The sequence below is a fragment of the Furipterus horrens genome, unplaced genomic scaffold, assembly GCF_987537825.1.
Source record: "Furipterus horrens unplaced genomic scaffold, mFurHor1.1.pri manual_scaffold_2, whole genome shotgun sequence".
Taxonomy (NCBI): domain Eukaryota; kingdom Metazoa; phylum Chordata; class Mammalia; order Chiroptera; family Furipteridae; genus Furipterus; species Furipterus horrens.
Window position 1 is genome coordinate 195,620,665 of NW_028327172.1, and position 23,333 is coordinate 195,643,997.

General features: G+C 40.8%; 1 protein-coding gene across 1 annotated transcript in view; it reads right to left on the reverse strand.

The window, feature by feature from the left end:
• Positions 1-23,333, reverse strand: part of NWD2 (NACHT and WD repeat domain containing 2) — a 140,874-nt gene continuing 117,541 nt past the window's right edge. Inside the window, exons 4-7 of the mRNA XM_090266993.1 lie at positions 13,294-13,497; positions 10,602-10,746; positions 5,198-5,787; positions 1-3,952 (exon numbers count right to left, since the gene is read on the reverse strand). Coding sequence (XP_090123119.1) covers positions 20-3,952; positions 5,198-5,787; positions 10,602-10,746; positions 13,294-13,497 — 4,872 coding nt within the window. The 3' untranslated portion in view covers positions 1-19. The remainder of the gene's footprint in view (positions 3,953-5,197; positions 5,788-10,601; positions 10,747-13,293; positions 13,498-23,333) is intronic.

A 23,333-nucleotide genomic window follows, 5' to 3' on the forward strand; every position in this document is an offset into this window, starting at 1 on the left:
ATGTACATGTGCACTTTTGTCAGTTGTCAGGGCCATAGCTGTGGCCCCTGGGTTCCAGGGCCGAGCACATCCGGTCATAGCAAGAATTGTGTTTCTTGGAGGGTGTTGCCTCGTTCAGCTCAGCGGAGTCGCTCACTGTGATGGGACTGTCTCTTGCAAAGACCTCAGTAGACTCTCTCCATAAGCAGTCCACAGACACTTTGAAACAGTAACTATTACACTTTGGCCTGGATGTCTGTGCCGCATTGTTGAATATCTGTCTGCTATTTGAAGTGGCGATTTTAATTTTCAGCGCAGCATCTACCCGGTCCACCACTGTATATATCCCTACGCTCCCATCGTCAAAGCCCACGATGATGTTCAGGTGCCTCTGGGAGAGGGCAAGAAAAGTTGGTGTTTTGTAAAGGGAACAAGCACCGATATTTTTGCCGTCGGCCAGTCTCATGACAATTAGACTGGATAGCGCACCATTTTCATCCTCTTCCTCCCCGCTGCGGAAACAAATGTAAACCAGGTAGCGACCGTCTCGAGACAACCTCTGCCGCCAGATGATCCCAGAGGCGTGGACCACCCGTAATTTACCGCTGTGTAAATCTAGCACGTTGATGTTTTCATCTCCCCGGGAGAGAATGCCTAACTTTCCATTGGGAGAAATTTCAAAATCCTCCAGATTTTTCAGGAAGTTGTTTGGCAGTTGCAAGCGGCGGCAGATCACTTCATCGGTCAGACTCCAGATGTTCACTGTCTCGGCAGACGTGATAAACACGATGATGTCGGGACAGTCAGGGATCAGTTTGAAATTCACAATGGTGGTGCCATCCTCACAGCAGAATTTCTTGGTGATGCTTCCTGTCCAAAGACTGACTGCCAGCACTTTGCTTTTGGTTGTACCCACCACGAAGGTGTTTGCAGAGGTTATAAAGGCATTCTGCAGCGTGGTCAGAATGTTGCAGACCCGGTGGCCTGTGGCCAGTCTCCAAACCCTGGAGGCGTTTTCCTCACACAGAGAGACCACAAACTGGTCATTGTGTGTCATCAGCAGCTGAGATATTCTCTGCCCATTAATTCGGAAGAGGTTGTCGCCACTGCTGGTGTGCCAGACATACTGGCTGCTTTTGTCATCCGCTGTCACCATGATGTCTCCAGAGGATGTCAGCACGCAATGTTCAACTATTCCTTCGTGTTTAAATACTGCTTCAATGAACCCACTACTGAAATTCCACTTATGAACACAATCAGAGCCATCGAGGGAGTAAATGATTTCCCCTCTCGTGGGTAACACCAGACTCTGAATGGGTTTTCCAGTCTTATCTATGTTAGACATAGCTGTGATGATATCTATGTCCCAAATAGACAGAACGCCACTGGTTGATAAAGACAGCAGCATATTGTGGTGACTGGATTTCACCAGCTTTACGATGGTACCTGAGACTTCCTGTAGGCTCGCCATACATTGTCCCGTGTCCCGCCTCCAAAAAAACACAGCAGAGGTCTTTTCCATGGTTGCAATGATGCAGTCTCCATTTTTGGAAAGCACAGCAGATATAAAGCGTTCGTTGTGCTTCGCTCTGAACTTTTCAGCCACCTTCCACACGCTAGTATCTAAGAGCTCAATGCTGAGGGCCTTACAGATCAGAATTGCACTTTGGTCCTCTGAAAGTTCAATGCTGACTACCTTGCTGTCTTCTCTCCGGCAGTCAAAATCATCAGTCAGCTGGGGGTTGGAAATGTCCTCAGTATTCCAAACAGAAAGGCTTCCCTCACTGTCTACCATTACCATTTCTTGAGCTGTGTCCAAGATAAGAAGAAACTGTACAAACCCACCTGAAAATTCAGATGCCACTGTACATAACTTTTCCCCACTCCCCAAATGAAATATGGTGGTGGTGTTCAGGTACTGTCCACAGAAAGCATAGATCCCATCCAGAGAGCACTGGACACACGTCACTTCGTACCAGCAGTGGAACTGGTAAAGGGGCCATCCATAGAGCAGATCAATGACAGTGACATCTTTGCTTGCTTCAAGCCATGCAAGGGCATGGTTGACAGACAGTGTAAATCCATTGATGTAGGGGGAGCCACTTCCATGCTTGGTCCCTTTGATTTCCACTTCTGATAGGAGACAAGAATTGACGTTGTCATAAATCAGCAAAGTGTTATTGGTCGTAGCCACCACAAGATACTTTTCGTCACTGGTGAGTTTCATGCCCAGGATGACAGACTGAGCTGTTGTGATTTGCCTGAGTAGCTGACGAGTTTCCACATCCCATGTGCTGATAGAACCATTTTCTAAAGCAGCGAGGACAGTACTGGGGTTAGAAGTTGGAAGAATCTCAGTGACATGCAGATGACTAGATGACAAGGGAAGACGCTCTGGGCTATATGTCACGTCCATGGATGAATGTAATGGCACAATTGAGCAATATTTGGGCCCATCTTTGTCACACTCTAGAAGAAGGTGTCTCAGTTTGGGCAGGGAACTTACAACAGGAAGCAGCCTTTGCTGAAGCTCTGCTGAAAGGGAGCCAGGAAATGCGATGATCTTGTTTTTGATGCTGCGGAGGGTGCTGGCCAGGAACTTCAGCTCCTTCTCTTGTGTGTAGTTGTAAGACAGCTCGATGTCAGAGAGTACTTTGTCGAACTGGCCAATTTTGATCATGGTGTAAAGCCAGCTGAAGTTCATGATGATGCCATAAAGCAGGTCATCGGTTTTTCCACACCTTGTCAGGTGGTGCAAGAGCTCGGACATTTTCCGATGATTTACAAAAAAAATGTCAGGCTCCAATGGGTTACACTGGAAAACCCATGGCTGGTCTGGGGCCTGTCTGTCAAAAGAAGCCTGTTCCATGAAGTGCTTTTCTTCCTCAAGCAGGCTTCTGCTTTCCAAGTCAAGGCAGCCATTCAAGTAGGGGTCTTCAAGGCAAAAAGCTTTCCTCCTGCCCCCTGACCAGACCCCCAGAAAATAATCTGCCAGGATGGTGTGCATTTCATGCAGGTCCCTGTCATCCTTCAGATACAGCTTCTGGGCTATGAGCTGTAGATGTCTATTGGCCCAGACCAGGAGTGTGACATTCTTCACGTGTCTTTCTATTAAGTACCCAGTGAGACCCTCCTTGAGCGTCGCAATGTACAGATAAGGTACTCTCAGTGGGTTGCTGGGCCTGGTGTTCTCAGTGATCTCATTCATAACGCTATTGTCTAGGGCCAGCACATCCTCCAGCTCCATTTCACTCAAACCCATTTTGGCCATGGTGATGTAACCAAGAGCCCTGGAGACCAGTTTCTGACCACACTTCTTCTCTAAGGACCAGAATAGCTGCTCTATACTTTCATGGACGGTGACACAGAGGGAGGATTCATCAACGTCTCTGTGGGATCTCCAATGTCTCACCTCCCTGAAGGTCAGGTTCACAAACATGGGCAGTGTGCACTTGGAGAATGCGTTATTCACATAAATCTGCTGGCCTGATGTGACCTTCCTTTTGACTCGCAGCAGCTGGTGTTTGAGGACCTGGCTGCACATCTTCCTGTCCCGGGGAATCAACTCGATGTAATTGTTTTCTTCATGAATAAGGCACCGTAGTTTCTGCAGGATCCCATGCTTGTTGGGCAGTGTGGAGAGGACTATCCGCACGAAGCGGGGAAGGTGAGCAGGGAGCCACCAAAGCTTCCTGGCCTCATCGCTCTCTGAGAGCTGCTCTAGGGCATCGAATATTATTACTAGAGGTCTCTGCAGTGAAGACTCATTCAAAAGGTTTATAAATAAGTCACGGAGGTCATGAATCTTCTTAGGGTAGCTTTGAACTAGACACCGGTAGTTAACTGCCAGTTGTTCACAAACACTTAGAAGGAGGGTCCTGAGGTCAGTACTGATGTCTGTGCTTCCTAGAAATCGCACAACTATTACCGGGTCAGATTCTGGTCCTGTGTCTTCATGTAGCCAGCCATAAGCCTAAAACATAAAAGTGGAGTTTAGAGCGGTGATATATATCCATGCGGTCATATACTGCAACATCTCTTCTCTCCAGAGGCCAGGCTTCAAGTAAACTGATCCATGCAGAAAGTAGTCTAGAACCAGGAAATGGAAAAACCTGAAAGGGTCAAAGAGCTGTCACAAGGCTCATGCACTAAAATCTATAGGTCAGACACTCAGGATTACTCTACTAAAGGTAATAAAATAGTGATAGGAATACTATTCAACCCTAGGGCAACAAAAATTCACTTGTATTCTAAAATTTTACAAAGGGTTTCATAAACAGTAAATTTGAGTATCTATTACGGTCAATTTTTTAATGCTGAATCCTATTTCCTGGTACGGTTGTTGGCACATAGTAGGCACTTGGTATTTGTTTGGTAGAAAGATACTAGAAGTGTGGTGCCAAATAGCTAGGAGCCAAGGAAGTGACAGCTAGAAAAAGATGCAATTCTCTAGGTTTAGGGAAGTGTAGCTGAGAGACGCTTAGTAAGGACAAGGGGTGTGGGAGGGGAAGGACCTCCAGGAAACCATGAGAAGGTCTCAGAAAAGCCAGGAAGCAGCTTTAGACACCTGCCAAGACCAGAGAGTGCAGAACCCAGTTCAGAGCTGTACTGGTCATGTAAGAATTTTCTGGCAACCTTAACTTTCCTACATCCCCTAAACCACAACCCTATAGAGGTCATCGGTGAGGTTGGGATTTGGTTGGCATTTGGGATTAGGGATGGAGGGAAAGAACTGTGTGGAGAAGGAAAGGAGAAGATGGTTATGTCTCTATCTACCACTGTAGACACCTTGTTTATGGTAAGCCTCCGCTGGGGGAGGGAAGTGTAGACTGAAGTTTTAAATCATCATCTTAGACTGGAAATATTAATTGCCGAACCGAGACCGACTTCACGTCCAGGAGCAACGGCAGGGCTTGTCTTTGCTGAGGCATGAGAAGAGTTGTGAGGTCTGTGCTTGTTTCCATTTGAAAGAGAGCTACCGCACAACGTGCCTTTAAACAGTGGAAGAAGAAATAAAGCTGTCCTATAATTGCATCCCATGAGTCTTACTCTTTCAACATACACGTTATACCGGCAAAAGCAAAATGCTGAAGTGTCTACCCAAAAAGGCTAATTATACTTCAGCTAGTAAACACAGAAAATGGAAATGAATTTGATCAATTGATCTTTTCCCAAAAGTAAAAGTTTTTATAAATATACACATAAAAGAGGCATTTACCTTCTTTGCTACTTCGGCTAGCAGAAGTGTCTTCCCAGTGCACGGTCCACCATATACAATAAGCGGGTTGATGTGTCCAGTTTTGCTTGGAAGAATGTATTTATGGATTATATTTAGAGATTCACATTTGTACTCATAGAAAGAGGCATACGTTTTACATAATGATGAATGTTGGAGGATTTCATCATAGAGCGTATCAGTTTCTGTGTCAAAGTTTTGTTGTACTGTTGCCTGAATTATATCAATCATGTCTTCATAGAATTGTTTACCAAGTCCTTCTATGTAATGATTTTCTATTTCCTGGGAATAGCCTAGTTTCATGTCACAGTGAGTAACAGATGTGTATACTCTGAGATTAGATGACGCAACGATAGTAGGAATAAATTCATCCCTGAGTTTTATCAGCTTCTCTTGGGCTTCTGGGTCCCGAATAATCCTTGGTTCTGTTCCAGTTATATCCATGTATTTTCCCATCTCGGGGATTTTTACAAAACGCTCAATGTTAGCAATCTTCCTGATGTAGCAGACACACTTCTTTAGGAACGCTGGTGTTTGCTTTCCTAGAGCGAAGTCAAACTCGTCCTCTATAGCTGGAAGAAAATAAGACAAGTAGTTCATTGCCTGAAATAAAGAAGCAACACGTCACAATCCCAGCTCTTAGCTCTCAACTCCTAGTGGTAGGTTATTTTGCTTATAGTGTGGAGCAGAGTTGTCTATAGAATACATTTTTAACTCTTTAGTTTCTTATTTAGGTTTTCTGAGACAGCCTGGAACCCAGAACAATGAATGGGTTTTTAATAAAATTATTTAATTCCGCCCCAGTTGGAGGGAGAGGTTGAAGATAAGTGTTAGAAAGCAAACAAATTTTAAGTTACTTCTTAGCTTTCCTCTCAGACTATGGGGATCAAAGAGGGAAGCAGGGGCCAGTTGGGGCCAGGAAGAAATGAGGACAGAGGCCAAATGAGAAAGCTAGTTTATTGCTTCTTTGTTGGTCTCCCTTTTACAGGTAATGTCACTATTTTGTTTGTGTGCATCAAGCCCCAGACAGATACATGTAAATATAGATATAAAAGCATGTTCAAAATATAATCATGTTCTGATTGATCTGAATTACCCGTGTCACTGTTAAATCCCATTATATCCATCAGGACAGGTACAGGAAAATGACTTAGTATGCAATTTCACTTCTTCTAAGATAAGGCTTCTAATATATACATTTACATACAAGTAAATATTCATTATACATTACTCGAGGCTTCATCAGAACATTTAAAATTGGATTCGTCATAATAAAAACACTTGTGCATGATTTTAGTAAAAGAAATGTAAAAGTGAATGAAAGAATTAAACCAATGGAAATAAATTTGAAGGCCAGTAGGCTTTTAAACCTGGCTGCTTGCCCTCCCTTCCTTCCCCCTTCGCTTCAGCCAATTGGTTTTGTTGAGCACCTACTATGAATCAGGCATGCTGCTGGCTGCTCAGGATGCCATGGTGAGAGAAAACAGACAATGCTGAGAGAAAAACCTTTCTGGAGCTTCCCATCCAGTGGAAGACAGCAGACATGAATCCCAGAGTCCCACAAATAAATGTATTATGATTGTTTCAGTCCTAGGGAGGAGAATAATGTGCGATGATGGAAAAAATTAGGTTGAGGGGATGTAGGGGGTTCTCATCCACTTGCAGAGGTCAGGGAAGGACTTCTAAAGGAGGTGACTACTGAGCTGGGATCTGGTGGAAGCAAGGCGTGATGGGGTGACGCTCTGACTACACAAGGCTGGTCATAAGCTGAAAACATTTCAACGTGCTAGCCACATCCCCAACATCAAGCAAAACCTAAAACATACAGGCATTCTATAAAGTAACCATAAAGGAAGGTAGAAATTTTATTTTGAAATTATGCCTTTTAGTGAGACTCCCATGAAAATATTTCTTCAGTGATGACAATCATTAATCAAAGCTTGTGACTTAAGTAAAAAAGAGATGTTTATGGCCACCAGTATCGAGTGAGTTGTGTGTCATTTGCATCAGTATGTTTTACAGAGGGTTTTAGTCAGGCCAGTTAAAGAGGTTGGACAACAAATGTCTGGTCTTCTTTTTATAGAAGAGTGGTAACTTCTTATAACGTAGACTAGGAAAGATGCAAGCAATCCTGACCTCATGAGCCCTGCAAAGAGCAGCCTTGGGTCTGCCTGTATCTTCTCCAGGCACCTGTGCTAGGTGCTACCTTCTAAGTATCATGAAGAGAAAGAAAGTGGCCAAATGACAGTAATGATATCAAGAGACATGCACTGTTACTTCTGACTCCCAGAAAACAAGTCAGCTGTAACCTGACATGGTTTTCACCTCTAAGGAAAGAGCGTGTCAATCAGGAGTGTTGACAATAAAGGCAACATATAGAGAGATACAGACAAAGCAAGTTGGTAGATCCAGCTAATCGTGGCTCAGAGGCATATATGCATAGTCCATGGACACAGACAATGTGGCGAAGGCTGGGGGGGCTGACTGGGGGGAGACAAAGTTTGGGGAAAATGGGAGACATCTGTAATAGTGTCAACAATTAAAAAGAAAAAAGAAAAAATCAAGACTTACAGGAAATATACTTAGTACAAAGATTCTAAAGTAGAGATGATATTGGGGGGGGGATCCTTTGTAAAGTAATATGATTGTCTAACCTCTACCCTGTACACCTGAAACTAACACAAAATAATATTGAATGTACACTGTAACTGAAAAAGAAAAAAAAAAAAAAAAAAAAGAGGCTGTACATAAGCATGCCTGGTCGATGGTATGGATTTAATAATAAATGACTGAATAAATGAGTCATCACAGATTAAGTCAACTTTGTAAAGTTATTTTTAGAAGCAAAGTGTATCCTCATGATTTTAGGGGGCTTTTATGAATAATTTCTGTTATTTCCTTGACTATGAATATTATAAACTTCCCCCCTCCTTACTAGACTACTATACAGTATTTGTTTTCCTAACATTGACCCCATCACAGCACCTGGAAAAGATGATATGAGGAGGAGATGCCCAGCCCTGGCAACTGCCATTCATGAGACATCGGTCCCTCCCCTATCCCTGAAACTGTTCAGTTTTGATGTTCACTGTAGGGTACCATTTTGAAGTCTAATTTATTTCTCTTCCTCTCCTGTGATTTAAAAAGGTAAAAGTGGAAGCGTTGTGAAACTTACATTAAATAAAAATAGTATACCTTTCCAGATTCTATCTAGTATTCATGCTTTCAAGATTTCTGAAAATATAAAATATACTACAGCTGACCCTTGAACAACATGGGTTTGAACTGCACAGATCCATTCATATGTGGATTTTTTTCAATAAATATGCATAGTACTGTAAATGAATTTTTCCATCTTTATGATTTTATTAACATTTTCTTTTCTTTAGCCTACTTTTTTGAAAGAATACAGTATATAATACATATAACATACAAAATACGTGTTAGTATTTAAGTTTTGAGGGCATTAAGTTATACCTGATTTTTGACTGCACAGGGGTGGGGGTTGAGGTCCCAAACCCACACCTTGTTTATCTTCAGCTGTACATCCATTTCAGAGTGGGTATTTCTCCAGCAGTTTTTATTGTGCAGACATGGTCTTAAAATGAGTTCGAGATGTAAAATAAATTGTTCCGAGTGTGTATGTCTTTAAGAGATGTAACCCCAAGCAGAAAACTGACCACTTGTAGTGGTTCATACTACATCGTCGTCGGCAGCCGTCCGTCTCGAGAGACGATGGTGTAGCTTCTTAAGAGTCTATCTGCACCGCCGAGAATGGCTGTGCAGTCCGACTCGGGAGTGACATGGTATCTGTCTCCTCCTGTGTTGAATCGACATCTTGCGATGACGCTGAAGCTACAGAGCCTGGGCAGGGTAATATGGAGGGTCTGCTGTTGCCCATGCAGCAGACCCCCCCTCTCTTCGCAGCTGAAGGGTCCAAGGGAAAGACGGAGTCGATACAGCTTGGCTTCAGGTGCGCCGCAGGAGTTGCCGGTGTTGACTACAACGTCAAACCGCCTTAGGGACTCCGGCTCCGGATTTTCTGTCGGGGTTTACTCCCTTAGCCTTTCCCCTGAAGAGGTATGCCGCAAGGCAGCGGAGGTTTTTTGGAGTCAGAGTTTTCCTTCTCTGATGTACCCTGACTGGAAGATCGAACCAGCGACACTTAGCTCGCAGGCCGACGCTCAATCCACTGAGCTAAACCAGCCAGGGCATTTCATACTACATGAAATTATTTAGCTTCATAAGTATTCATGTGAACAGGGTTCTTTAGTGTGGAGAAAATTAGGAGAAAATGTTTGAACACTTGAGCTGTATGATTCTAAATGAGAGGATGCCTTCCCCAAACTGGTGTCCTTTATCAAGAACAGAAAAGCTTTAGCCCTGGGCACTGTTTTTTTCTAACAATCACCTTGTTTTTAAAACAGGGTGATTTTGCCTTTGATAAAGATAAAGAACCAGAGCCTCACAAATGAAGCAAACAGATCCCAAAGGAACAAGGATGTTTGTTAATTTGTATATTCTAAAGATAATACTTATTCCTGCCAATTTTAGTATTTTCAGGAAGACCTAAAAATAAGACCTAATTTCTGACAGCTTCCAGAGAATGAATTTGTAAAAACTATTTACAATTTCTCTGAGCTGGAATACACGTATCCAGAGAGAATGGTATCAAGTGCCTTTTAGGTTTTCACAAATGCTTTGCCACGCCATTCAGAAAACCAATTTGAAAACACAAGGACTGTTGCTTTTTCTTCAATCTGCTTTTAAAATAGATGCTAGCTACACTGTTGGCTCTGATGCTTTCTGTCATTCAGCTCAAGGTCATTTCCTTATTGCCTACTCCACCTAATCTGGACCTGTGTATCCTTCACCAACTCCTGTTGTCCTACTACTATTTTGTTTTATACATGCACTTAACCTTTCTGAAATGATCTTGTTTATTTATTGGATTACTTGCCTATCATTTATTCCCCCCCCCCCCCTGAAAAATAAGTCCCAGGAAAGCAGAGACTGTGTCTTCCTATTCGTTTTGTATCCCCAGTGCCTGGCACATTGTATGAACTCAACACATATTTGCTGAGTGGGAGGGTGAATGAATGGATGAATAGTTCAACTGAGAAACACTAGTAGAGTCTGGTTTATTATATCCAGCCTCCTCAGATGTCTTTCAAAAATCACATTTTCTGGAGAACTCCTCAAGATAAGTAAACCCTTATCTATGAGTTAAAACAAAAGAACACTTGTTTCTCCAGGAGATGGAAACATTTAGGAAAATTCAATTTCTCCAGGTAGTAAATAAAATTAAATTTGCAGAACCATCAAAGGGAAGCAGTGAATACATCTATTTACCAATTCCTTAGTGTACCAAGAGTACAAAAATTACCTGAGAACAGGTACCTCTTAGCTTGGCTGTGTTTCATTTTCCCCTTTTCATGTAACAGTTTTACAGAGGCCTTAAAGATCTTTTTGATCTCAGCCGATATCTCCTGCCAGGTCTTCCCATTCTCAGCACTGGCAGACGGCCGCATCTATGGAAATTTGAAAATGAGATATTCGTCTTTAAAAAAAAATCAAAGGAAAACTGATATTAAGAGCAAAAGAACTATTATTATTTGAAGCTTTCCCATGTGCCAATACTATGATAGGTGCTTCACAGACAGTATCTCACTAGATATTCCCACTAACCCTGAAAGTTAGAAATTATTTCCATGTTACACGTGAACTTGGCCAAGTTACACAAGGGAGTGACTCCAAACATGGATATGTTTACCGGGCTTTCTTATTATACCACGTAGTTCCCTCTAGATTTTTGATATAAATGTCATAACAAAATCATTTCTTTAATGTTCTCTAGAGAGGAAAGAAAGTGAAAGGGGAGGTGCTCATATGTTACTATTTAATTGTCTTTCATTATTTCTTCTCCATCTCTTTCTATGATCTTCTAGGAAATATAATAGGAGGCTTGCCTACCAAGAAGGTAACATTTACAGTCTTGATGATAATCTTACTCATACATTCATTCACTTTTATTTTGTCTAAAGAGCGTATTTTAATGCAATTTTCACGAAACCTTGAATACTTTCCCAAAATGGAAAGCAAAGATAAAAATTATAGGCATTTTATGGTGTATGCATGACAGGGCACAATAAAATCTTATTTTGCAGGAATTGCAAAGAGTGAGCTCTCAGTCTGATCTTGAAGTGCAAAGTGTATGGCTCAAGCACACATAAAGTAATCCCACCTCTGATGCTTCTTTGTGGCCCCTCCAAGCACACTTTCTCTCGATTTGCCCTTACATGAGTTTTAGTGGACCCATGCAGGCCCCTCCATAGCTCCATGTAGGTTGCTCAATACAGCATTCTCTGTATTCTCCCTCATCTTCTCAAGGCCATTAAAAAATTTCCCTTCCTGCTCCTCCAAAGTGTTTAGAAATGTTTTATGTCTATAATCAATTGACAATAATTATGAAATGTAATAAACCTAAAATTTTAAGTGGATGACTTAATATTATTTTTGTAGAGAATTAAGTGAACACTGAGAATCAGAAAATTTCCCATACAATTCAAAAGTAACACAGCTGAAAACTATAATATTGGTTTGACACACACACACACAACACACACACACACACACCACAGTTCATTTATTTAACAACTGTTTATGCAGAAATATGTGGGTTTTAGAGAATAATGTAAATTTCCCTAGAGGATCATAGAATCAAATGAAGGAGGAATAAGTAAAGCCAAATGAAACAGTAACATGAGCAAGTGCTCCCAAACCATTGTGTAAACCTGGTTTGTTGAGGGATCATGTGTTTTGACAGCTACTACATTTACTCTTGGCACATTTAACCGGGGAATGTTTTGGGCTTACCCCAATATTCCTCTATATAGAAGCAATATTCTTGCAGATAATTACTTTGAAAAATGTATGTGTGGGGGAAGGAGGAAAATCAAGGATTCTAACATGATTTCATATTGCACAGAGAACATGCTTTACGCTATTAGAATGACAAATATACAAGGTCCTTAAATGAAGAACTATGGCTAACCCAGGGCTCTCTTAGAGTTGCCTGCTGCTAAATGTACCAAGGCTTGTTCTCTTTGGAGAGGGATGGAATCTATGGCTTCTTTTAAATCTCTCTAAATTATCTATGTGATGAATAAGTGCACCCATTTTCTCTTCCTCCTTCATTCAGTTTCAGGGCACACATAGTAGGTACATTTAGGAACCCAGTTGGAGAGGGACAACGATATTTCCATCATATTCATGAAACAACCTCACTCCAAGATTCTACACAAGATTTAAGAATATAAAGCAACTATGTATGAAATGTTAAAGGCAAAATATTGAGTTAAAAATAAGAAACTATAAAAAAATAGGTAGATTTAAAAAGACCATCCCATCAAACAAACAAGTAAAAATACCTTTCACAGATTAAAAATACAGCTCTTGAACTTGAAAACTCAATGTATGGACAGAGTGAACACAGCTGAAAAAAAAAGCATGAACTGGAAAAAAATCTAAAATGATCTGTAAAGAAGCACAGAGATAAGGAAATTGATAATGTGAAAGAGAATTAAGAGCTAGGGATGACAGGCTGAGATGGTCTAATGCACATCTAATTAAAGAGCAAAAAGGAAAGAACAGAGAAAAGAAAGGAGAGATTATTTGATGAGATGATGGCTGAGAATTTTCCATGACTGACAGAATACATGTATTTACAAACATAAGAAGCATGGCATATATTAACTAGAATAAATAAATACATATTTCACAAAATGGGAAAAATAAGAATATTTTCAGATTAAACACTGAGATAGTTTATCTCTAGTAGAACTTCATTAGTGAAATTTCTGAAAGGTGTACTTCAGGAAGAAGGAAATGACCCCAGGAGGAAAGTCTGAGGTGCTGAAAAGAGAGATGAGTCAAGAATTAGTTTTCTTAGTTTTGGATTTTGTTGTCAAAATGAAATTTAGGGCCCTGGGCAGAATAACTCAGTCTACCGCTCCTGGATGACGTAAACAGGTTAAAGTAATGGACAGATACATACTTCGCAGAGAAAGGTAACTTACTGCATTTTTATTGCTTTTCAGCATTTCTGACTTGGGTCTGAGGTAATACGCTGCTGGCACTGAGTTCTCATCGCGACAGTACCACTCCTCCAGTAGCTGGGTCTCCAGCTTGGCCTCGACAGCAGCGTCCAAAATCATCTCAAACTCTGAGGCTTCCACTTCTCCGGGGATTCGGATGTTCCCGTATTTTTCCCCTAACAGTCCCTGTGTATCAACAAGAAAGTTCAGTTTAGTGTATCAGCAGGAAAGTTCATTTCAGCGTTCGCACCATGTGGTCACTCAGTAAATAGTACTGAATATCTTGTGCTATCAGCTTCCTCTTTTAATGAGAGTGGATACTGCCCCTCCCATGGATTTTATAAGGGAAATTAGATCAATTATAGTGTAATTATAATAAGTTCTTACATACTGAGAAATGAGATTGCATATCATATCAGACAAATTCAAAATAAAGAATTTTGTAGCAAATTTATTTTTCCAAACTTTACATAATACAATGAAAAGTTCTACTCTTGAGATTTTTTTGGTTTGTCCCTGTCACAGAAAAATGGCATGCTGGGCCCTATGAATGTCAAACATGTAAACGCTCAAAGAAAAGAAATGCTTTTAACAGAGTTAGCAGTATGATTTTTAAGCCCAGCTTTACCCAGCTAGACATGAAAAAGCTATGAAATCATTAAATGGGATGTTATTATCAACTTCTCTGGTAACTAAAAACATTCCAAGATATGAACAAAATATAATTTTCTCCCTATTAAACTGTCAGAGAAAACCATGCTCAGTGTTACGCGAATGTGTTAGAAAATGCCCTCATACCGCGATGGGGGTGTAACTGATTCGCTCTTTCTTTGCAGGGTCTTCTGGCAATGTGTATCAAAAGTTTTAAAAATACATATAACTTTGGATTAGACAATTTTTCTTTTGGGAATTTGTCTTCAGAAAATGATTAAGGATGTATATAAAGACTTAACAGAATATTTATGCTGAACCTGTTTTAACAGTAAAGAGGTGGTATAAACACCTAAGTAACCAGCAAAGGGGATCACTGAAATCTTTTATAGTATCTTTATTCAGTGGATGTACCAAATTATGTTCTAGAACTGTACTGATATAGAAGGATGTTTATTAAATACTATTAAGTGAAAAGATAAGTTATAAAACAGCATGTATAAGGTGATTCCAATGTTTCACATATATATTCTTATATATATGAATATCATGTATGTGTATACATACACATACACGAGAGCTTTTATAAGAATACACAGCAAAATTAATGGTTATCTTTAAGTAGGTGGTTTTAAATTTACTTAGGTTGTTTTATGCACTTATTGCTTTTTTTAATTAACAAACTTTTTGGGGGGCAAAACATCAATTGGTTGCCTTCTTGTATGTACCCCAACCAAGAATTGAACCCACAATCCACAACCTGGGTATGTGCCCTGTCTGGGAATCAAACCCCCAATCCCTCACCTATGGGATGACATTGCCACCAACTGAACCACGTTGGCCAGGGCTGGGAAGGTACCAGTTTTGTCAGCAACCCTCCTTTTAGTCCATAGTGTTTTGGCAGGGGGCTGTCTAACCACATCTCTGGTTGGGCCATGGCTTCTCTATCTCCTTGGGACATAATCCATCTCATCCAACTGGTTCACTGAAGGTGACTGGCCAACTGTACTCATGCTTCGAGCTCAGGGCTCCTCAGTAGGAACCCGAATGACCAGGCAGGAGGGGAGTAGAACCTGATTGTTCTCTTTAGCTGCACAACTCCTTTTGGAAGGCACCTGAGTGGAGGAACCCCTCATCACTGGGCTCCGTTATTCCAGCATGGTAAAGGAGGGCTCATGGAGGGATCTTTTGAGACAAGGGTGTCCTAACTCCCAACTCAATGTATCGGCCTGGTGGCCAATGAAAAACATTTGTATTTTAATCTGCATTTGTTTTGGGCTATTCTTGACAAAAAGTTGTATGCAATAAAAATAATGTTAATTCGAGTTGTTTCTCACTTTTAACGATTCCTCTTTTAAAACCTTTTATGTTTTCAACTTGTGTAAATGAGTCCGTACAAGCTCTCATTCTGCCAGGAATACAGGAGATGATCTTTTTTATGGTAGCTAGGCTAATGCTTATCCTACTACCCTTGACTAATCCTGGATAAAGATAGTTAGCATCCTCAGCCAGGGCTGACTGTCACAAGGAGTTAGGCGTTAGTGCTGGGACAAGCCATCCAGTAAAGACACAAGGGCACGGTAGGAAAAAAAGAAGACTTCTAAACAGTAGCCACAGGAGGGATCCAAAAGGCATTGCAGGGGGAGCTTGGCCATGGTTGGGGGACCTGGTGGGCAGGCAGAACTTTAATATGGGATTTAGTTATTGACAGATCTCCACTGAGCAGCCAGTGGAGCCCAAGATCCAAGGCTGGATTTTGGACATGAAATAGAAAAGAAGGCAAAATAGTGACAAGTCAAATAAGGTCACATCCCAGGGCAGGAGCATCCTCACTGCATTAGCAATTTACGACCTGTTGCTTCTTTATCTTCTCTCTGCTCTAAATAATGGTCTCAGAGTTGAGGGCAGGGTCAAGGCTATGGGTCAGTTTCTAAAATATATTCCCTGGATTACCTGCCTCTGGATGACCCAGGGGCTTATTAAAATATAGGTTAATAGATCCTATTTTAGACTTAAAGGACCCTGTAGTTAGGGAGCCTAGAAATCTGGATCTTGAAACGAGGTTAAAAATGACTCTAGAGTCGGAGAACCACTGCTCTGGATGCACAACACATATGTGGTTTCAGGAGTAATGGTCAGCAAGCACTGAAAGGCAGGATGGGAAAGAAAGCAGGTCACTGCAAAACCGAAGACTATTTAAAAATAATTATTTACTTAAGTTGAACAGTTGACACCAATTATTATTAGTTCTTTGATTGATAGAGCAATGCAAAATGTTCCTCTGAGTAGAGATTACCAAAGAAGAAAAAATATCCTCATCCAATTTAGGTAACAAATATATATCGAGTGACTACTATGTATAAAGTGGTAATGTAGAACTCCAGGAAAGTACTAATGTGTTATAGGCTTAAAGTTACTTATTGGATTGTTCTCCCCAAGCCTTTTCCTTCTATTGATTCCTCCTTTAGGTGGAATGCTCATAAATCATGAAGCAGCAACTCTTCAGGCATCTAAGACAGGAGCCTGCCTCACTCAGTCCTATTTGAGAAACAGCAAAAAGAGAAATAGCAAAAGAGAAGTTTGCAGCTACATTTTTCAGGAAGACTTTTCTGGGTTCTGTGTGCTTGGAATTCTAAGGTAACACTCAAAGCATGTCTATATTTATCAGAGGCAGAGAGAGTCAATTTAGAGTCGGTCTAGCTCATTTGCAAAGTCCAGCGCACATGACCAGTGGCTCAGAACAGGAGTAGAGATGCGGGGCCCCGTCTAAGAGGCTAAAAGCAGGAGTGGAGGTGGCAAGATGCAGTCCAGTCTTGGCTTCCTAATCAGCCTATTTCTTAGCTTTGTAGCCGTGGGGCACAGGTGCAGAGGATGCTGGGGCAGCCACAGAAAGTGTGAACAGGAAGGCATCTTTTTTGTTCACTGGCAATGGGGCATTCACTGCCACTGCTAAAAGAGAATCTGAGTTTCCACATCCTTCTGACCTCAGTGTTCAAGAAGCTCATTTTTTTTTGCTTAGTTGAACCAACTTGGTCAGTTTTTAGGAGAAATTTAGTGGAGAATTGAGGGACTCTATGGGGTTTTGTGTTTAGGTCCTTGATCAATCCGCCTGTTTGACCCTGAGTGAAAGAAACACATATGTCTGAAATAACTTCCAACTCTTTATTGAATGATTTAAACCCTCTGTCAATACATATGAACATAAATATATGAGATTTCACCTGTCTGCAGAAATCCATAATTACCTCTCCCACCCACCTAGTCAAGTGAGAAAACATATTTAAATTGGCCCCTTCTTAAACTCTGAAGATATGTCATATTAGTTAGGTAAAAAGTAATAATGCAGCTGAGTGCTCAAATATAATCTCGGAGTTAAGACCAAATAGATAAAAAGTCTAAGAAAATTTTCTAACATTTTAAACTGTAGTTTCTGCATGCAAAATTCTAGTGTAAGAAATGCTTCCAGAGGCCGTGGAAGTACAGAGGGGTGGCAGTTGATCGACATTACACATGTACTAAATGCCACTGGCTGGTTTACTTTAAAATGGTTAATTTTGTTATACAAGTGGCACTTCAATTTAAAACTGAAATATTTTATGAACTACTGATGTCGTTATAATTAGGAACTAAAATGTAAAATGACTCTTTTTGTATCTTCCTTTCCTTCTTTATATGCTGATATAGATACATTTAAACCACTGCTTTCAAAGGCTTAGAGATAACATTTTCTAACCCCTCAATTGATTTTCTTTTCCATTCGGCAGACACTGATTCCCCCAGCCCCTACTCTGCTCTTTATGTTCAGTTAGTTCTGCCTGGGCTTGCAATTTGAGACTCTTTGGGGTCTGATGGCATGCCGCTTTTATTGCAGCAAGCAGAACAGAAGGATTGAAGTGTTCTCCAGTTTTGGTGACCTCAGTATGTCCTTGCCTTTCCTGTGTGGTGGCCTGTCAGGAAAGAGATGAGAGAAGTCTTTTGGGGGTTATGGATGCCATTCTTTGCAGAGAGGTGGGCAAGTGCCCCCATGGGGCAGCTGGAAGGGAAAGGAGAAATTCCACCCTTCCTGACCCCCACTTCGCCCCAGCTGGTACTATAATAAGCTGAAGCACATCCTCATTAGTAAATGTCCTACTCCTCCTAACCCAGTCACTAAAGTAAGGCATGTGGAACTATTCTTTCCTTTCTATAAGCTCCCAAGACTTCTTGGCTTGCCCAAGGTTTCTCTAAGAAGACACAGCAGTAGTAGCACTTGAATACAGGGTGTTTAATTCAAACACTTTCTTCCTATGCTCCCTTCTGAGAGTGACTTCAGATGCCTTGTTTGCTTGTGACGGCTCTTGGAGGCAGTGCCCTTGGGTGGCCCACCACGTGTGGCCATGCTGTCGCAGCACCGCACACCTCCAGGTGCATGGTTCACAAAGAATACAGCACGTTCAATGCCATGGCTCTGGGTGATGGCATTCTTTTTATCTGACATATTGTTGGGTGGAAAGACAAAGATGGCTGTGATGTCCTCCCTAGAGCTCAGAGCCAGTCTTCACAGAGCTCTGCTGTGGAGTAATACCAGCCAAATCATACCAAGGAGTCAGCTGCACCTGCCTTCCAATGTTCTTTTATTCATATTTTTCAAAGTCACAAATCACCTTCACAACTTATACATTTTTAAATACAAACAATCTAAGGTCATTTAGAAGTGAATGGAAACTCAATTACTCAACCTTTATTTCATGTGCCACCAGGTGCAAGAGTGCATGGAGAAAAGGGGACGTGGTGGTTAACTCTATGTGCCAGTCTGACTGGACCACAGAATGAATGCGCAGATATTTGGCTGAACACTATTTCTGGGTATGTCTGTGAGGTGTTTCCGGATGAGGTGTGCATCCAGAATCAGCGGACTGAGTGAAGCAGATGGCCTTGCTCAGTGTGGGTGGATGTCATCCAATCCACTGTGCACCTGAACACAACGAGAAGGTGGAGGGGGGGAGAATGCACTCTCTCTGCCTGACTGCATGAGCTGAAACATTGGTCCCCTACACTCAGCCTGGACTGCCCCCACTGGCGCTGCTGGGTCTCAGGCCTTTGGACTCGGGCTGGGACTACACCACTGACTTTCCTGGGTTTCCAGACACAGAGGGCAGATCGTGGGACTTCTCAGCCACCATAATCATAGGAGCCAATTCTTTATAATAAATCTTTATATGTACATAGCCTTTGTGTGTATAAACCATATACCAAATATATAAACCATATACATACACCAAAAAGGTAATATATATACATATAAAATCTTAATTGTGTATATGTGCATATATCTGTTTATATGCATATCTCCCATTGGCTCTGTTTCTCTGGAGAATTGTGGCTAATACAGGGGACAATATGGAAATAAATTGGGAAACAATGGCAAGTGACTAAAACATTAGCTGTTAGAACTAGGTAATGTCTGCAATAAAGATGATCTGATAAGCTATATAAGAAAGGCCGTATCTCTGGCACCAACAGACATAAGGCTAATATCTTTAGAGATACACTCTTGCTTGTGGGGTTGCCAAGAATGGATGTTAGCAGACATATTTAGCATATAAAGTTTAGTATTTTTCACTTCAATGCATTCAATTATCCAGTTATCCATGATGGAATTCACAGTATATAAAGATCATCCGTCTGTGGGCAAAAAATATCCATTTTCCACAATTTGTACATAGTGAGCATGTGTTTCACATGCCACAAAAATAAGATGCTGAAATATGGTATATAGACACAGAGATACATTCATTCACACCAATAATCAACTAATAAATAGAGGCTATTCTGAGGCTAGGAAAAGGCAAGATGTTAGGAGTTACCTTGGCAAATTGTTTCACCTCTGATTCTCAGCTTTCATGTCTATAAAGGGAGATATTACTTTAGCCTTGTATATTTATCTGGCCACATATCTACTCTGACTTATTGTGAGAATTAAAGTTACTCTAGGCAAAAGCGCTATGTGAAATGTAAAGCACTTGTCAAGATATAAGGCACCACTACTTGACTGAAACATAATTTATAGAGAAACTACATATTCAGTACACTCAACCATACACACACAGAACAGAAATAAATGCTGAGAAGTACTGATAGATAGGCAGGGGAATGAAATATCTCTTGACTGAAAAAAGGGAAACAGAAGACAGAAAGGAGATAAAGAATGTCCAGATAGTTGCTTGCAGGTGGTACAAAGGTGATAAAATGTATGGTCAGGTAAGGACAAACTCCACTCTCCATTGGAGGAGAAAAAGGCATCAAAGAATTGTGTTCAGTGAACTGCATTCATTAGCTAGCTGCCACAACAGCTACAGATGTGGGGGGTAAACCTTTATAGAGAACACAGGTGGTGCCTCAGGGATAGCAGACAACCCACGCGTGAAACAGAAGTGTTAAAAACTGAAGCAATTTGTGTTAACAGTCTGTTAACAACCATGTATGCAGGAATCAAGTTATTTAAACTCAACTCTTCTAAAAAAGACCAGCATTAGGATGAACTGAATTGTGTCCTCCCCCAGAATTCATACCTTGAAGCTCTAAGTCCTTCACGGGACTGTACTGTAGACCAGTCCTTTAAGGAAGAGATCGAGGCTAAATGAGGTCAAAAGGGAGGAGCCTTGATCTCATAGGGCTGGTGCCCTTATAAAAAGAAAAGATGAGAGACACCAGACCTGTTTTTGTCAAGCGAGGGCACAGCGAGAAGGCAGCTACCTTCAAGCCAGGAAGAGTCCTCACCAGCACCTGACCATGCTGCCTCCCTGGTCTTGGACTTCTAGACTCCAGAACTGTGAGGATACAATTCTCTGTTGTTTAAGCCATGCATTCTATTGGGATAACCAAAAAGTCTGTTACATTTTTGCTGTAAAATAAGACACATTTTTCATTTTCACCAGTAACTTTATTAATTTGGATATTTTGAGTATGTTGGCTATCTCTTGCAATATTGACTTCTAGTGGGTAGAGGCCAGGGGGGCTGCTAAACATCTCCCAATGCATAACACAGCCCCACAGCAAAGAATTATTTGGCCAAAATGTCAATAGTACCAAGAAACTTCACAAACCACTTTTGACATGTTCGATCAGTCACAGCATCTTCTCCATACATTGCACACATCTTTTTGTGTGTTTCATTTGTGTTTTTACCTTTCTTGAAATAATAAAGCATAATACGTTGAAAATATTGCCTATCTTCTTCCATCTGCAATATTAAAATGGCTGCACAAAATTTATCAATTTTTATAAGTGTTAAAAAAATGCAGGCTGAAATGACAGCTGTCACAATACAATCTAACAAAATGTTTTCAAAGGAAGTGCAAGGCAACTAAGTGCTACTAGAGTTATGGTATGAAAACAACATAAAGGACTTTTTGGCCAACCCAATATAATATGTTGTTATGGCAGCCTGAGCTGACAAAGATAAACAAGATGAAGCAGATTCTGTCAACATAAGATCTGGTATTTTTGGGCAATTCATCATAAAATGTAGTAAGAGGGTAAAGTCATAGATGACATGATTTATCAATTTCATTTACACAGCAGAACAACTAAGTTGATGCTTCAATCTAGTTTAAGAGTCTCAAATTTCTCATAATCAAATTATAATGTTACCTTTTCTTAAAGTTGATAATCATGGTTTAATCATGGTTATGAAATTTACACTTAAACCCATTGCTGAACTTAAACATATATCAATAATAATTTTACTATTTTCACTGCTTATAAGCCATTTGTCTCTGTAAGGAAGTTTCATTACCCGCAAAATACTGAGCACAATATTATTCTTTAGAGACATCAAAACTAAGGAAACAACCACAGGAGTGAAAGGATTGGAAAACAGACCACAGGGAATGGAACAATTCTGAAGTTTGCCATTAGTTTGTATCAGTTCCAAAGTACAGAAGATGCATTTAACCCCAACCAGTTACCTTACAAAACTGAGAACTGAGAAATGTGTCAGGATTATTGAAAATCTAAAATGCTAGAGAAAAATTCACTGAGAAAGGGAATACAAAGTGTGTGTGTGTGTGTGTGTGTGTGTGTGTGTGTGTGTGTGTGTAGGAGGAGGAGGAGTAGGGAGAGAGTTTTGGACATTTTAGAGGTAGATAATCTATTATTCACATGATGTTTTCCATGAAGCCTTTAGAAATAGAGATCTAGATCTGTAGGTCAAAAGAGTCATCTGGCTGAAAAAGCTGTCCTAGAAGCCATCGTGCACTCACTCAACAAATACTTACTGAGCATCTAAACTTAAGCTGTAGGATGACCAACCGTTTCAATTTGCTCAGGGCTGTCCCAGCGTGAGCACTGAAAGTCCCAGAAACCCCTTCATTCCCAGGCAGGGTGGGGCAGTTGTGACACTGACAAGACTGTCATGGTTCTTATTCTGTTTGGGCTTTCATTTTAGGGGGACCCCCAGATACGGGCATAGCTCGCTTTACTGTGTTTCACAGGTGTTGAGTTTTTTACAAACCGAAAGCAAGAGCCTTCACCAGAAAAAAGATCACAACTCACTTGGTCGTGATACTTGGTTTATTGTGGTGGTCTGGAGCTGAACCTGCAACATCTCCAAGGTGTGCCTGTGTCTGTATGGGTTAGAGTTCATGGCGCATTAGAGTGGAATGAGAGAGGGCTGAGGGCTCCGACCTGTCCGTGGGTACAGAAGCATGAGGAGGAGAGTGGAATGGTACCATGGGAGTCCAGAGAGAAGAGAATACCATTCAAAAGATGTATCAGAGCTCTCATGAAGCAATGGGAAAATGGACAAAGGACATGAATATACAACTCATGGAAGTAGAAACACAAATGCCAGTAAGCATAAGAAATAATAATGCTCAACTATATTAACAATCACAGGACTGCAAATGAAAACACATGTGATAAGGTCTTTTTGCTTATCAAACTTATAAAGGAAAGTAATACTGCATGGTGCTCAGGCAGTCAGGAAATGGGCACTCTCAGACACAGAGTAGCAAGGAAAAAGGGTATAATCTTGGTGAGGATGTAACTGGCAGCAGGTATAAAATGCCACTTGTAGAAATCCATTCTACATTTTGCCTAAAGATTTGTATACACAGAAGCATGGCAATTTTTAGCTTAACTCCTTGCCTTATTCTATAAAAGAGGCTCTTTACTAGCTTTAATATAAACAAGAAAACTGAGTGTACAGTTGTCCAACATAATTACTAATTCACATAATGTGTGGGGAAGAATTCTGTTCAAATTTCTCTTTTTCCAATTCTGAGAAACTAAAAAATGGAGAACATACAAAGCATAAAATAAACAACTATGTCCCCATACCCCAGCTTGACAATTCAACCTTTGGTCATATTTTTCAAAGTAATTTTTAA